Source organism: Ischnura elegans, chromosome 4 (assembly GCF_921293095.1).
Source record: "Ischnura elegans chromosome 4, ioIscEleg1.1, whole genome shotgun sequence".
Classification (NCBI taxonomy): Eukaryota; Metazoa; Arthropoda; class Insecta; order Odonata; family Coenagrionidae; genus Ischnura; species Ischnura elegans.
In genome coordinates, this window is record NC_060249.1 from 18,518,329 (window position 1) to 18,535,250 (window position 16,922).

The following is a 16,922-nucleotide window of genomic DNA, read 5'->3' on the forward strand; positions in this document are numbered from 1 at the left end:
ATTTTTTGATCTGTAATGAACTTCTCCAATTATTTGCATTGAAAAATTAATGGCCTTAACCCCTATGCAAATGCACTGATAACAAACTCCTGCTGAGCAGGTCACCGCATCTCATTGTCAGCAGCCGTTTACTATGTACCCATCAGCCTTGGCTGACTTATAGTCATTTACACTGTTGTGGGCAACTCACTCTCTAAACGAGCAGTTTTCCCAGATTGAGATTATGCAATGGAACCCTAATGACATCACCAACTCAAAAAATTTGGCAGGCAACCTTAGCAGTTATTTTATTAAAAATTATGAGATTGAAAGAGGAACAATTTTTCTGTCATAACTTATCTTTCACTTCCTTCTGCTGAATTAAATTTTGAAAAAATTATGTTTTTGGGTCTGACGTATTTCATGTTCTGAGTGTACAACCCCATTCACATAAAGAAATAGTAGATATTAATGTTGGGAAAGAGAGGATCCAATGTGGTTTATTCAGTAATGCATCACAGGAAATAAGGGAACACATTTTAAAATCCCTTCATACCACTTAAAACTTGGTCAAAAAATCAAAATATTCAGTTCAATGCACAAGTTCTGTGTACAGTTTAGTACTAAAACAGTACTAAAAATCAACAACAAATAATAATTGGATTATATTTTTAAAAACAATTCACAAAATGAACACTGCTTAACACACACCTTTGCCATATCAAAAACGTACCCTCTTATCTCAAAAATAGGCCTCTTCCATGAAAACAGCACATCATTTCAATAGGGAAGAATGTATGCATGTGTTTGTAAGATGAAAAATCCTCTTACGTATCAGCAAAGCAAATGGCAAAATATTGACCCACACCATGCATTAATCGAGATAATAACTCCGACAATTATGCACTAAAACCACATTCCAGAGGAAAGTATTACAAAAATATGCATCTTTCAATGAGCATAACGGACGACTTTGATGTAGGAAGTGATAGAAAATGGCTGAGATGGTGAGAAAATGAGAAAAACAACAGCATCAAAAAATTACAATCTCAATAATCACACCACAAGTTAGTCTTATGCATTTGAAGGCTAAAAAAGTAACACTTGAGCCAATTCCAGGAAGAATAAATCATCTTTGACACTTTTAATGAAGAAGTAGAAGACATTGGCAGGGACGCCGACTTACAAAAAATATTGGGGGGGCCCAAACCCCCGGGAAATTTTATAAGTAGTGAGTTTTAAGTTTTTTAAGCATTTTAGAAGAGCCGTATGATCAACATTAGAACCCTTATAACTACAGTCTCGATATCCCGACACTCAGGGGAAAATCAACAAGCCTGACACATTTTTTCCTCACACCCATAACGAATTTTTGAGGGGGCTCAGGCCCCCTCAAGTCCCATGGAGTCGGCACCACTGGACATTGGTGGCTAATAATACTAATGGAATGTTAAGTCACCCTTACCATCAAATTTACTCAAATGCACTTACTATTTAAGTATGCATAGACTGTTTAAGGGTATGCTCCATGCCTTCATATCACGAAGGTGAAGAAAATAAGCCACTAATACAATATTTAAACACAATTCAATACACAGAGTTAACAGCTAGATGATACCGAACCATGAGAAAGGGGTAGTGCCTCATTCTACAACATAGGCACCTTATAAACTACCATGGACAAATTTCAGATTTAATGGAAGGTTAGGAACTGACTTACTAATTTGGGAAGACAACATGAAAAAGAAACAAAGAACGACCAAAATTTCTTTTGCAGTCTGCTTTTAACATTAAGCACAATGAAATCAAGGAAACTAACTTTAGAGGCTAAGATTTCTTTACATATATGTTTATGAAGGCTAATATTTCTAACAACAAACTTGAGCACTTATCACCTTTCCACACAAAACTTGCATCTCATTGATGAACGACAATAGTACCTATTTCAGGAAACTAAAGAATTGTTTTGGTGTCATTACACACACATATAAATACTGAATCATCAAAAATTTTACGCCAATTTAAATGTAAAAAAAATAGAATTTTTAAAGTAGTTCAGCATTCTTAAAATTCATGAAGTATTGATCAATTCGTTCAATTTTTTGTATGCCTCAATGAATTGAACTGGGAAAACTGACCACTTTTCAGAATTGAATAGGAGTAAACCAGATAGCATGAATGGGCCAGTTTCAAATTTCTGGTTCAGTATTCTGCTTCAGACCTCTGTTCTGGTAATTAATGTATGGCTTGAAAGCAGATTTTTTCAAAGAGAGGAAATTTAAGTAATGATAACTAATTTAATAAAACTATAATTCAATAAGGCCAGTTAAATTACCCTTAAAGTCCTTAATACCCTTAAAGAAAAAATTACATGAGTTTGGAATTGAAAATTCAAGAGCACTAATTAAGGGCAACCAGGAAGAGTAATGATTTATTCCTGCTTAACAGAGAAGATTTAGTGATAAATTTAATCTAAAATTTGATATTTGGATTTCCAAGCCACTGCACAGACCACTACACTACCCAAGTTCCTGAGTTTCCGACACAATTGTAACTACAAATTTAAAGGAAAGTTACGAAATTACTTAAGAACCTGGAAAGATGACATGAACAAGAAACTAAGGAAGACCAAAATTTTTTTCACAGTCTATAACATTAAGTACAATAAAATCAAGAAAACCAACTAAAGATGATAAAACTTCTTTACAAATATATTGCCTGCAAAGCCAAAGGTGCAGTGGTGGAATTCTTAGTCCAGAGGAAATTTCTTATGGCAATCCATGTGAATTACATCACTGTTCACATGGCTGGATTGAAATACATAGTACATGGTGAAAACCCTACAATGCTAAAAATGATAACTTAAAAAAGAATTGAGAGACTTAAGTGGTAAAATGGTTTAATAAGTGCACCTTGACAAGAGACAGAATAACTAAGTTATGTGAAGGCTTTTTTGTTGAGAGCAAAAATATAAAATATAAAACAAATATTACAACAGAGATGTATTGCACTCCAAGCCTATGTTTTTAATTATTCAACTATGCATTTCCTGATGGAATTTTGCAAAGGTATGCATTACTAGAATTTGAGCCATTTCTCTCAATGAGACACAATGACTGTCTTTGGTTACTCTTCAATGTTGTGACCACTTCCTATCCTATCCTAGGGCTCACTCGCATACAGTTTTTGCAAGTAAGACCTTCAATGATGAGCACAGCTCTTATCATCCCAGTGAATAGCAAGACTACTATCTTTCATCTTATTGCTATAATAAGGGTACCTATTAGCCCGACTCATACAACATCTACTCCATTAAGGAAACTGCTTAGTTATATGAGTACATATTAAAAAAAAACATGGCACTGATGGGTGATTGGAAGCAATGTTACACCAATTGCATTTTATCAGCACAGCTGAGTTAACATGCAAATTAGCATCAATCCTTACATTAAGAACCTGAAGCAATAATTAAAAAGTGCAGTGGACAGAACGACTCTGTTATGAGCCTCATGACCATGGGGTGTCCATCTTCAGGATTGTAGTGGCTTCTGGTTCCTTGGAATAAGGTGGAGGGGGGCCCCTCTCCGATGGGAGATTAGCGACTCTCTTTTCTCTACCTCCGTACACATCTTGTGGCATTTGGAATTCTGAAGCCTCTTCACTCAGATGTTCACCATCTTCACATGGCTATCAAGGAAAAGTACTTTTTTCAGTACTAGAGCAAAGAATTAAACTAAAACTGGGTTGAAAATGTACCAAAAAATTTATATTTTGGGGATACAACTGTCTTAATATAAAATATTCAGTCTCCAGAAATGTTCAAATAGAATCATTCCATCACACCTATTTATAAAGCGTAGGAAATTCTTCCAGTTACTTTTAATCACCTCACAAGAACAAAACATCGTATTCTTTATAATTTTTGAGAGCTGAAGAGGCTGAAATGGGATCTAATGAAACATTAGGCTACAAAATAAGTGACAACATGCACCAAAACTGTAAATAGCATTAATTCGCTCAAACTAAATTGGAAATATATTTGATGACCAAGATGCATTAAACAAAATTCACTACCTCTTGATTAACTTAGTGGTATTCCATTATAAGTTTTCCTGGATATCACACAATTACTTACACCACTTCTTTTTTACAGAGCGCGATCCGGGTTTCAATGAATTATCATCATCTTTAGGTGCAAATTATGATTTTGAACAAATCATAATTTGCACCTAAAGATGATGATAATTCATTGAAACCCGGATCGCGCTCTGTAAAAAAGAAGTGGTGTAAGTAGGTAATTGTGTGAAATCCAGGAAAACTCAAGATGCATTATTTTTTAGAAGAATACCAATCCGATTCCATAAATAATTATCAGTGAGAATATTTAGTAAGCATGTATGTATGTATTGATGATATACGAGAACCTCTGGCAAATAACCATTATCATTGCCATTCTATAAAAGGATGAGGAAAGGGCCCATATTAGCCCATTACAAAAAGAAAAATCTAGACTTTTCTGGAGACATCAAAAAGACAAAAAAAGTAACAGCTGCATATCCCAATTTGGAAGCCACATAACTACTGGCCTTCCATTTTTATCAGAATACGTACCAAAATTTAAAAAAAATTGGTTACGTGCAAAAAATTGAGCTAGAGGACTCACAGTGATTAAGTATAAGTACACAGATTATGGGAGAGAAAATTCTAGTTTCAATAATGCACCATTATCTTAGGGTGTATCACAATAATATGAATTTTATGGATGGCCCATGGATGGTTTATTGTTTTAACATATACAATGAGTTTGAAACATGCGATCAGAAGGTACTTACCCAGAGAGTTCAATTACACTATGGAGAAAGAATCAGACACTCAGTTTACATCGTTTCTTTAGGTTGAGGTTTAAGGAGGAGCAAAATAGAGGTGTCATAACACAGTTTCAGTCTGCAAAAAAGTATACACCAAATAAACAGAAGAATAACATTTTTGATAGTTGGTCAATGTTTAGGACAAAAAGGTAAGGGAAGAACCTTTAAACACTCTGGTTTCACACGATCCACCTAACAGCCGTATTGCGATACAGTAGCTGAAGCAGTTACTCACATAAAATGTTGATGAAAAAAATCCAAACTAATTAAGAGTACATATAGAAAAAGGACAGGATACATAGAAATAGATACGTAATTATTAAAGTACTCTACCGATTAAGATTGGTTTCCATTGAGTACTTAAGAAGCTTTCTAGAATCCTCCCCTTCCTTCACGTAATTCCCTCTTTAATTCACAATAAGGCCTACCCTTTTTCACTCTATCTAAAAATCCTATTCTCTACTTTCTCTCCATCACCTCTCCCTAGTTTACCCAATTCTACCCTCTAACACTGTTTTGAACATCCTGTCCCCTCTAAGCACTCGCTTTATCCATATCCTCCATCCTCTCTCTGTATCTCATCTACAAGCTGCCTCTCCTCACCCGTATCTCGAACGCCTCCAGTCAACTCTCGTTGTCCTTCCTAAGTGTCCATGTTTTCACATTGTACAATCCAGATCAGACTTTTCACTGACCTTTTCTTTCAACTCTTGCATAAGATTCTCTACTAAGCTCCTTCTTGTTTATGAACACCACCTTCGCTAACGCAATTTTCTTTTAGATGTCCATATTGCTACATCCATTTTCCTCTAACGTGCTGCACAAATAGTCGAATTGTTCTACCTGCTCAAGTTTTTGCCCACCTACTTTTATCTTAAGTCTCTCTTAGCTCGCAATGCTATACAAAACGGCTAACCTCGGTCTCTTTATGATTAATCCTCATGCCATACTCCTCGCAATGCTTATCTAATGTATTCACTAGAGCCTGCAGTCCTCTCGCTGACTGGCTAATCAACGCCTGTTCATCCTCGAACATCACTGATTCCCCACACTTTTTATCCAGCTTCCAACTCATCCTATGCCTCTCTTACCACCTCCTCAGTGCACACATTAAAAAAATAATGGCGATAGTGGACAGCCTTGCCTCACTCCTCGGCCAATGCTTGCCCGCCCAGATTCTACATCTTCTACCCTCACTTGGGCAGTCTGGGCTGATGCACAGATTATGAAAGAGTGACCTACCCTACAAATTAGAATATCCATTAATTTTGCCAATTCCACTCTATTAAATGCTTTTTCAAAATCTACGAAGCAGGCATACAAGTTCTGGTTGTATTCTAGTTCACTCTCCACTACGATTATGTGAAGTTGACACTCTGTTTCTGAAACTAAACTGAACTTTGCCCAAATACTTGTTTGCCCTCATTTATCTGTTTAATATCACCACTATCACCATTAATAATCTGTGATAATAAATAATTCATCTGTTTAATATCACCATTTATCTGTTCAATGAACCACTTTTGCTGCATGTGATATTAGGCTAATAGTCATATAATCTGTGCATTCTGCAGCTTTCTCCTACCTAGGTAGGTTGGTAGTAATTGAGAATTAATCCCATCAGTGCAGCTTTAGGGGTCATATAAACACTCAAGCCTTTCCACAGTGACAAATTTGAGGCCCAAGAGAAAGGAATAAATATGTTAAAATACCTAAAATATTGAATAACTGATGTGGAATAAAATAAACATAAAAATAATACATGTGTTACAGGAGCAAAATTAAATATCATCAGGAACACACATTGAGAACTATGAAAATCATTACAATAAAATTGTGCAATTAACACCACCACCATGATTTAGTGGGTGCACTCATGCCTCGTTTATCCCAATTTTGATAAGCACAATTTTGATAAAGCTCAAATAGTGGACAATTACACTTCCACCACTACAATCCTCACTGCAAACTTCAAGGCCATAGTAGATCACTGGGGAAAAATGAAACAGGCTGAGTTGGGCATTGCACTGAATTGTTTCTCTAATCCAATAATAATGATCGACGAAGATATCCTATGCCCACAATTTTACTAACAGAGTAATACAATTGTAACACAATCATCAAAGATGTCAAATTGTTTTTGTCAAATGACAAGATGCAAACAGAAACTAAAAAAAAAATTCCATTTCCAACATATATACACATAAATAAAAGCGAACAAACTATGTATAAATTGGTGGATTTATACATAGTTTGTTCGCTTTTATTTATAAGAATGAACCTCCACCAAGTTGAGCCTGTTACGATAGAGAATATATACACATAGGTATATCTTCAAAAATAGTGGGGGAAGAGGGGGTAAAAGATCAGAAGGAAGAATGTGGGGCAGATGTTCCTCCCCCATCCTTCCACTATTTTTGAAGTTATATATGTATATCTGTAGGGAATAGAATTTTTAAAAAGTTTCTGCTAGTTCCTGATGATGATTGTATAACAATTGAAACACGTGTAGTACTCGGTTAATAAAATTGTGGGCATATAATATCTTCGTCAATCAATAGTTATGTTGTTCACGACATCACTCCACAAAACATTGACTCTAATCCAATACTTTTAATTCTATTCCAATGGTGACAATACATAAAATAAAGCACTAGCAATGCAGGATGAATCCCAGAGATAGCGTACGAAGTCCCATGGATTTTTTCCTAGCAGCCAGCCCACCCACAGAAAGGGAGGGATTTTTAAAAATACGTAGGAAATATTTTTATGAGAGAAAACAACTACAGTGCATGCCTACTATTTGAAAAAACATTTTTGAGAATATTATTTTTCTTGAAATAGGCTTTTCAAAAGCTTTAATCCCTCAATGCCGTCATACATACCCACTACATGCCCTTTAAATTTCGTATGCTGCCGTCATGTGAACCCAGTACGCTTCCTGAACTTCTGTATCTAATATTTTTTCTCCGTCGGATATTGTATTTAAATTAAATCTAACCACTCTACTTATTGAAGAAATGTTTTTTTATTTTCAATAAAATATTCATAGCAACTTTATGCCTTCAGGTTTTTTTAAAATGTTTCGATGAAATTCCATTATAAACCAGCAAGTTGACGAATTCGGTCTAAAAAATCAATGCCTCCCTTCAACTGTAATATCTTCAAAACTGCTGCCTATTCTGCTTGTGAGACGTAAAGAAGGGTCAGCTACTTTAGCTTGAAACTCGATATCTTCCTTATAAGCTCACTGCCTTCTCTCTGTCTTCTTCTTGTGTGTCATCAACTCGAGCCCTAAGTGTGTTTGGTCTGCCTCGTTAGTCCTAAGCGTCCTACGCGAAGGGGCCATGTGCTTCACTCTGCATTTATTTTTTTCTCCTTTTGTGGACAGTAGCCAACACAGAAATGATTCCTTCTACACAGTCAGCGTATCCCAGGACCCCTTTGAGATATTTTCTTGTCTCTTGATGGAGCTTCAAAACCACGCGCTTCACTCCACTAGAGCCATCCATGCTCTGTGGTGTTCTTTCAGGCAGTGTGTTGAAATTCTCATTGGGTGCACTTCCTGTGTGTGGTTACTTTTATTTATAATCGAGGATCCTACGAAATGGGCATAGTATTGAAAGGCAAAAAAGAGACTCAGAAGTCTGTTTGTGAGTTAGGTTATAATAAATTCATTGGTGGGGTGAATTTCAAGCCAACTGATATCGCATTCATACCTAAATGGAAAGAAAACGCAATAACAAGTGGTGTATGAAGTTATTTAGTAGACTATTGACTGCCGCAGTCTTAAATTCATATGTTGTTTACAGGAAAAAAAATGTATAAAAAATTGACTTATCATATTGCATGCAATAGGTTGAGGTAATATTTTTGAAATATCCAACTCCATACGGACTGTTTGGGCATGGACATCACTTATTATACAATTTAGTATCAAGACTCACAGAAATACATTTCCCAAGGACAATTACTGCAGCTGGGAAGAAATCAAAGCCTCAAATGAGGTGTGCAGTTTGTGCCTAGTATGGGAAATGAAGAGAGCGTGTACTGGTGTGAAAAATGTGCGGTGGGTTTATGCTTGGATTGCTTCAAATCATGTCACACAAAGCAGAATTACTAAGATCAAGTCATTTGAATATTTACATATTGACATTTGAAACATTAGCTCATGAGTACCTATATCATCATCGTATAGATCATCGTAATGGAGGTGTGGTTATTTTTGTAAAAAGTACATTAGTTTTTTCTAATATGTCGCATTTGGTGCATAATCTAAATGCTGAACTTATATTTGAATGTGCAGCAGTGAGGTACACTGTAGCAAGTAATGATTTTATTGTATTATCTGTATATAGATCCCCTGTTAGTAGCTTTAATAGTTTCCTAGAAATTTTAGATAATCTGTTGTACACCTTGACAAGTCAATTGTCAAGACCAAATGTTATATTGGCAGGAGACTTCAACTGTAACCTTTTTAAGGACGGACAAGATAAAAGAAGATTTTTGCAAATTTTACAGTCCTATCAAATGAAACCACTGGTAAATACTCCAACAAGGATTACTAATGGCACAGGGACACTACTGGATAACGTTTTCACTGATTACAATGAATCTAATGTTAATACTTCAGTATTTGACCCAGCAATATCTGATCATTCAGCTATTGTATCCATCTTTCATATACATGAGGAGCATCCTCAATCAAAAACCCTAAATCAATGTAGGTTCTTTAATGAGAATAATATGAATTATTTTTGTGTATTGTTGAATCAAGAAGATTGGAAAGACATATATGGTGGAAGACCTCTGAATGTTAACTTTGATGAATATCTTTGTAGATTTAAGTATTACTTCAACTTAGCTTTTCCGCTGCAGTCCGTGGAACACAGGAGTGTCAGCACAAAAAAATGGGTTACAAAAGAAGTTCAAAACTTATCCAGAGTTCTAAAACAAACATTTTTGCAAATACGGTACTCAAATGATGATGGGTTGCGACAGAAGTACTCTCAACTTAGGAAAGAATATAAGATATTTATAAGAAAAGCAAAAAGGGAGTATAATGACCAAAGGTTTAGGAATGCCTCTAATTATTCTAAAGTAGCCTGGGACATCATAAAAAGTAATGTCAATGCCAACCCAACAGTTCTGCCAGATCAAGTTACAAATGAACAAGGGGAAATTACTACAAACCCCATTGAAATCTCCAATGCCCTAAACCACTCATTCTTGCATCTTCCTAAGAGGGTGATTACCACCCAAAGTGGAGCTACTCTCGAAAACCATAAAATAAGTAGCTCATTGTATCTTAAGCCTTGCTCAGAAAGAGAGTTGTCTCTCTATATAGCCAAGATAGGAAAGAAAAAGTCTGCTGACATTGAGGGAATAACGGGAAAAGTAATTAAAGACTGTGAGTCCCTCATACGAAGACCCTTACTCTCGTTAGTCAACCAGTCCTTGTCAGAAGGTGTATATCCTGATTCCTTGAAGGTATCCAAGGTGGTCCCAGTGTATAAGAACAAAGACAATAGAAATAATCTGCAAAACTACAGGCCAGTATCTATAGTGCCACAATTTGGTAAATTATTTGAGTATGTATTCTGTAAAAGGCTCATTGACTATCTTGATAAGCAAAACATAATATCACTCCATCAATATGGCTTTCAGCAGGGAAAATCGACAGAATTGGCTCTATTTAATGCAATTGATAATATTACACAGGAAATAAATAGTAAAAATAAGGTAATGGGGATATTTTTTGACATGAGCCGAGCCTTTGATGCTGTGGATCATGACAAATTGCTAAAAAAATGTGAATCAATAGGTATTAGAGGCATTCCTCTAAATTGGCTTAAGACATATCTTCATGGAAGAAAACAGAAAGTAGCATACAGGAAAGATGGGACAGTCTATTTCTCCTCCACGTTAGAAGTCAAAAAGGGTGTACCACAGGGGTCAGTATTGGGTCCTCTTCTCTTTCTAATATTCATCAATGACCTACCTAATAAAATTGTAACCCAAGATAATAAGTGTGTATTATATGCAGATGATGTAACCATCTTATCAAAAAGAAAAAATCTGACCGCGTTAATTGATTCCAGTCAATATATAATAAAATGCATGCAAACCTGGTGTGATGTCAATGAACTAAGGCTAAATGATGATAAAACCCAAGTGATATTGTTTTCTGCTGGGCACAGCCCAAAGGACAATGATCTACTGCAATGTAAAAATAATTATCTTAATGATATGGAATGTGTAAAGTTTCTAGGAATTTATGTGGATAGAAATATGAAGTGGGATGCACATATAGAGCACCTATGTAAAAAACTGAATACAGTGTTTTATCTTATATCTGTATTAAAGCATAGTGTAAGCCAGTATGTTCTGAAAACCCTTTACTATGGATTATTCTACTCAAGAATTTCATATGGAATTATAATATGGGGATCTTCGCCCCAACTTCATGATGTGTTTGTTATACAAAAGAAATTTGTGAGAAGTATGTGCAAACTAAAGTGTCGAGCTCATTGTCGCCCTTTTTTTAAAAGCCTTAAATTACTCACTGTACCTTGCGTATATATATATCAGAGTGTCATATATGTAAAAAGGTATAAAGGTTGTTTTACTATGAATAATAGGATACATTCCTATGAAACCAGGAGATGCAATGACGTTCATGTCAAACAATCGAACCTAGCTCTGGTATCTAGAGGGCCTGAGCTCATGTGTACAAAATTGTATAATAACCTACCTGTATATATTAAAAGTATAGAAAATATTGATGTTTTTAAAAAGAGTGTCTTAGCTTACTTAATAGAGAAGTGTTTTTATAGTATAAAAGAATATCTTCAATCTGAAATGTAACATTTTCTTATGTGAATTTGTTAATTTTGACGTGCCCTATATACTTGTTTTATGATTGTATCATGACATATAGTATCCTTTGGGCAAATAAATATTATTATTATTATTATTATTATATGAAATGATTCAGTGATAATAGAGCGAAGTGATGAATTTCAAGTAGGCAAAACAGGTAATCCTATCGGAAGTATCCAACCACTTATAAAATTTTCAACCCCAAATCACTAAAATACACCATGCAATTGTATAAAAAAATGCATGGCATGTTAGAGATCTCGCAGCTTATTTGAAACAAAATTTAAACTTTGAAAACTGAAAATTTATTCATTAGTTCATAGAACGAGGTACATTAAACAATAAATATTTATTCAAATTGCTTGAAAAATTATCATATAGTAGCACATTATATTACGCACATTTATAAAAATTTTCAATGATACTGAGAGTAAATTATTGAATGATGCATGCCAAACAGGCGAAGTCATTTAAATCTCATCCAGCCGCTAGGATGGGATTTAATTAAATGCTCGCTGCGCTTGTGGGGTTAAAGGGACATTCAATAATTATATAAGCACCCCTAAATGGTGCTATGAGTTTTCTTACTTTAGCAAATAACTGAGAAAAAGGGATCATAGCATAGCTTACATAAAGCAGCAAGTTCTTACTCTTCAGTGAAGAACGATAAGGAGCTGAGTAGAGCATATTGTGTATCTGGGAAGTGCTCAATAGATTTCACCGTAATACCTACTATGTACATGCATTGAAAATGCAAGACATCACTAGTCATCTATAAGATGATTACGAAAAATAATTGAGTATCATCTAGAAGCAGCCATTCTAAGATCCTAAGATAAAGATTCTTTGACAAGAAAAACAGCTCAATGTACATGGAATAAATTGCTGAACACGTTGCCACTCAAATAAGTATTGGGGTAAGACCTAGTCACATGATACATTAACCCGTACACATTAATTTGTAAATTTATGAGCGATTTTAGTAGACCAGAGCAGAACATCCACGAATGCATGAGCAATATTTGAAAAGGTAGTATTTTCTGTTGACGCATTCACACCAAGTTACAAAGTGCATTTTCACATTCATACATTAATTCAGAGACTCATATGGATGATGTGTATCCCGGCCGTAAAAGAGCAGAAGAATTGCACTCCCACAGCTCATGTGCCACATTGTCAGTGCAGTAGCACCACTTTGTAACTTAAAGGACATTCTCTGATTGGATGGGGAAAACAAGAGTATGGCAAGAGAGTAGCGCAACTAATGTCATACTAGGGGGGGGGGGGGGCAGACTTGAGCATTTAGACTTCAGAAGGCAAATGACTAAGACTATGAAACTGCGATTCTAGTGCCTTATTTTCAACTTCACTGTAGCTGGTGAATGTAAGAAATGTGACATGTAATAAGATGTCTGCCTATTTTTGGGTGAGGGAGACTTGGTACAATTTGTTTTATTTTTTATAACATATTTACATAATAAAATATTTATTTTTCTTTTAATAAAGCAAATATAAAGCATTGAAATCTCACATAATCAAGTGGGGTGAAGAGAAGGACTTGGCCAAAGCTAATTCCTGCCTACAAAGGAGGGATGGTTCAAAAATGGCCAAATATGTGCTTACGCAAAACTTGAATGCTCCCTTAATGGGAATATGTTTGCTTTCTAAGAGATTTGATACCCAACATCAATGTTACTCATAATGCATCCTATCATCCCATGCTAAAATGGTCAAGTTTAAAGCATATTCACTCAGTGCAGACACCTCAAAGAAAGCATTTTTTGCCCTAAACCAGGCATGAGTGCAGTTGTAGCCATCATGCATGTACATGGAGTGTTCAAGGATTTGAAGACAGGATTGTGGGTCAAGATCAAACAAAGTGAAAAACGGAACAAGCAAGAGTGTATTTGAAAGCAAGTTATAAATGGTTCTTACATGGAATTGCTGCATGTCATCCACAGCAGATGGATCACTTGGCAAAGGCACATAGTTGGAGTTGGAAGCCTGAAAAGAATCAATATAAGGGCATCAACGAAATTCAAGAGAGTAGTAGAAATATCAACTTTCAGAGGTGTGCAATGAGTATAGTATCAATTAAAAAGCCTTAATTATTCAATTCAATAATTAACCATTTAATTCTGAATAGAGGTCTCTGCCAACTGGCTAGTGATTAAAAGGTCCCAGGTTCAAATCAATGGCGAATCCTTTTTAAAAGCCCTAACATTCAAAAGCTAGACAAATTGTTACTGATACTAGTCTTGAAGGTGGCAGCCATAAATTCCCGGTCTACTGCACATCTGGTCACAGGTATTTAATAACTATCTCAGTCCAGCACATGGCTGGCTGTAACCTCTAAGGCCACAGTGGGTGGATCTAGGGGTTCAAAATCCCCAGAATTGTTGAGAGTTTTAGCCTGAAATGTACACCCTCTAAAAGAATTCCCAAAACATTTTTCACATCAGTAATCATATACTTACCCTAAGCCGTAAACTATAAGCATAAACTATGCTAAGATTAAAAAAAACCTCTCGTCGGAGAAAGCTATGTACAATACTTACCGGCTTCACAGTTATTTTTGACCTCCGAGAAAAACAATAACGTAGAAGTCCACCTCCACAAGACCATAGCATGATGGCAAGAATCACGATTCCAGCCCTGAAATAGAAAATATTCGGTACGATCAAAACAGAGCCTCTCGATGGTCACTGTATATCAATTCTAATGCGTAACTGCAAGCAATGTACACTTCTTACCAGAAATACCAAAGATTGTACACGGAGTTGCAGCAGTAGTTATCGCCGCAACAGTATTCATCTGGACCACACAGGTTCCATTCACAATAGTATGCGAAGGCCTAGGAAATTAATGGATTATTATTACAAGACACACCTACCGGTACAGGATCATTTTCAACACTGAACAGGTCAAAAACTCAGCAGTTCTGCCCAATCTCTTACAATGCCAAAAAACAGCGAGACTACAATCGAGATGATTGCGGCAGTGGAAAAGAATGAACGTGCCATAGATATGGAATTATTATGTATGAAACACCAAAAATATACACCAGAACCGGTTGGTGAAACTACATTCCGATTTTACACGTCCCTTGCCCCTTCAAGATCAAAACACGATCAGCTGTTATTGAAGGTTAAGCAACACGAAATATTTATGTGTGATAGATTGTCGGCAATTTTTACAGTAAATTGAACTCTTTGTACGTTACTGGGGAAAAAATACCACGTATATGTTACAAAGGGCAAATTTTATTTGTTTTAATACTTGCGAAGATTCAAAAAACACAAGCACTAAAATTTTGTCATGTTTACCATACCCACAGCGCCCACAGCTATTGCTTTCTTTCCATAATTGGTCGAGCAAGAACGGGCGGGAGCACAAATAGGAATTTCACTCTGTCGCTTTATGATAATAATTCAAATGCTTATACTTTTAGGCCTACAACGCCTCTAACAAAATTTCACGAATCATAAAGAATAATTAACTATTCACGCGAGCTTATAAGGACATATGGTTTCAAATTTCCCCAAAAGGCATTTTTTTATAGTCCCATTATTCAAGCTTTTTTTTCTGAAACCGATATAAGAGGAAGTTAATTTTAAGGTGTGATACACAAGTGATAGAGATAAAAAAATCAATATAGTAGATAGCTACGACCTCTCTAACTCTTGGAAACAGGTATTTGAAAAACCGACCATTTTGGAGAGACCTCATCACACGAGCTGGCATATATGATTTCATAGGGACTGCACTGAAATTATACCCAAGCAATTCAAATCTGAAGACACCCACTGAAACGCCGGCGAACCTGTCATTTCCAAGATAAACCGACGCAGAGGAAAGAAATCCCATAAAACCATGTTCTGACTAGGAAGACTTGATCGGGCTAATCATGTACACCGTATGGAGCAGTGCTTAATTTCTAAAATTTTAGGTGCCTAAACGCATTCCTACCGATTTAACCTTTTATAACCCTAGAAATCTAGGGTTATAAAAGGTTAAATGTGTTAAAGGAGATATCTAAACTAAATATTATTCTGTAGTATAAATTTTAATGACGAAATATTTAGCTGCCACGATAGTTATCATTTAGTGTAAAAATTTCAAGTTTTCAAAATGAAAAATCTTGAAATTTGAATTCTCCCTTAATCCGCTATTTTAATCAACTTTCCGTTGAGCCGGGCTACTCGCCAGCTCAAACTCTGGGGAAAAATTCGAAAATTTTGCAAATGAATTAGCAAGGTGCACCAGAACTACCGTCGCATTCCTGATTTTTGTCCCTCCCACGCGATGCTAATGTATAATTATTGTGCCCCACAAAGGCATTTCCGGTGCTGCATTGATTTCGGCGAAAGAATTAGGGGATAAGATGCTTTTTTTGGGGGCAATGTCGGAGGTAATCTCGAGTTGGGCGTGGTACACTAGGGTGGTAATTTTTCGATTTTTCGAGTTTCTTTCGGGACGCTCCCTCATTTTATGCCATGGTGTAAAACCATATCCTGAAAAATATTATTGCAATTGGATAACGGGAAGACGTGCCGCATCGCACTCAAATTTGAGAAATTTTGGCATTTTTGGCTGTTTTTCGGATATGAATGGCGATAAGTTGGGGCTGGTATTTTTCAACTAATTTTCTATGGTAACCAACGATACATTGGACATTTTACGTGCTGCGTCTAAAATATTTTCCAATTGTGAGCAGTAGTTCCCGAGATAAGGCCCCAAGAGTGAGTGCGTGCCACTCCAGGAAGATATTTTGGGTGTCACGCGGGCTGCAAACGCCCAATCATAGTTGATCATTCTTACTTATCGTAAAACCATAAAATTCTTTAGAGAAACTTCGTCAATAAAACCTTGAATGCTATATTTATCTCTTTTTATTGCCAAAATGGGCTAGTATTTGGGCTTAATGATTTATTCCCCATTGGTTTTGAAATATTTAGTCTAGGAAAATTAGTGTCCGAAGACTTCCCGAACTTTGCGTCGAAAAAACTTTTTAAAAGCATAAAAAAATACAGACTAGCCTAGTGGTGCACCCTCCGAAGGGTCGTTAATAGGGTGGTTTCCTTCATCAAAGAAAACGAAAGGCATTGATTGCGATTCGTTACCCACCACTAGGGTATTCATAATATACAAATTATTTTGTTTTAGAAATACCGGGTTAGACGAATGGCAATG

General features: G+C 35.9%; 1 protein-coding gene across 2 annotated transcripts; it reads right to left on the minus strand.

The window, feature by feature from the left end:
• Positions 1-451: 451 nt before the first annotated feature.
• Positions 452-14,870, minus strand: LOC124157119 (vesicular, overexpressed in cancer, prosurvival protein 1-like). 2 transcript variants are annotated; one of them, XR_006864539.1, is made up of 6 exons: positions 14,687-14,870; positions 14,483-14,583; positions 14,288-14,384; positions 13,665-13,733; positions 4,812-4,923; positions 452-3,666 (listed from the first exon to the last, which is right to left on the minus strand). XR_006864539.1 is itself a non-coding variant. In XM_046531622.1 (5 exons), the coding sequence occupies exons 1-5, from the start codon at positions 14,750-14,752 to the stop codon at positions 3,487-3,489; spliced, it is 513 nt and encodes a 170-aa protein (XP_046387578.1). In that variant the 5' UTR covers positions 14,753-14,870; the 3' UTR covers positions 452-3,486. The 2 variants fall into 2 exon arrangements, 1 of the variants encoding a protein (XP_046387578.1); XM_046531622.1 differs by lacking the exon at positions 4,812-4,923.
• Positions 14,871-16,922: the final 2,052 nt, after the last annotated feature.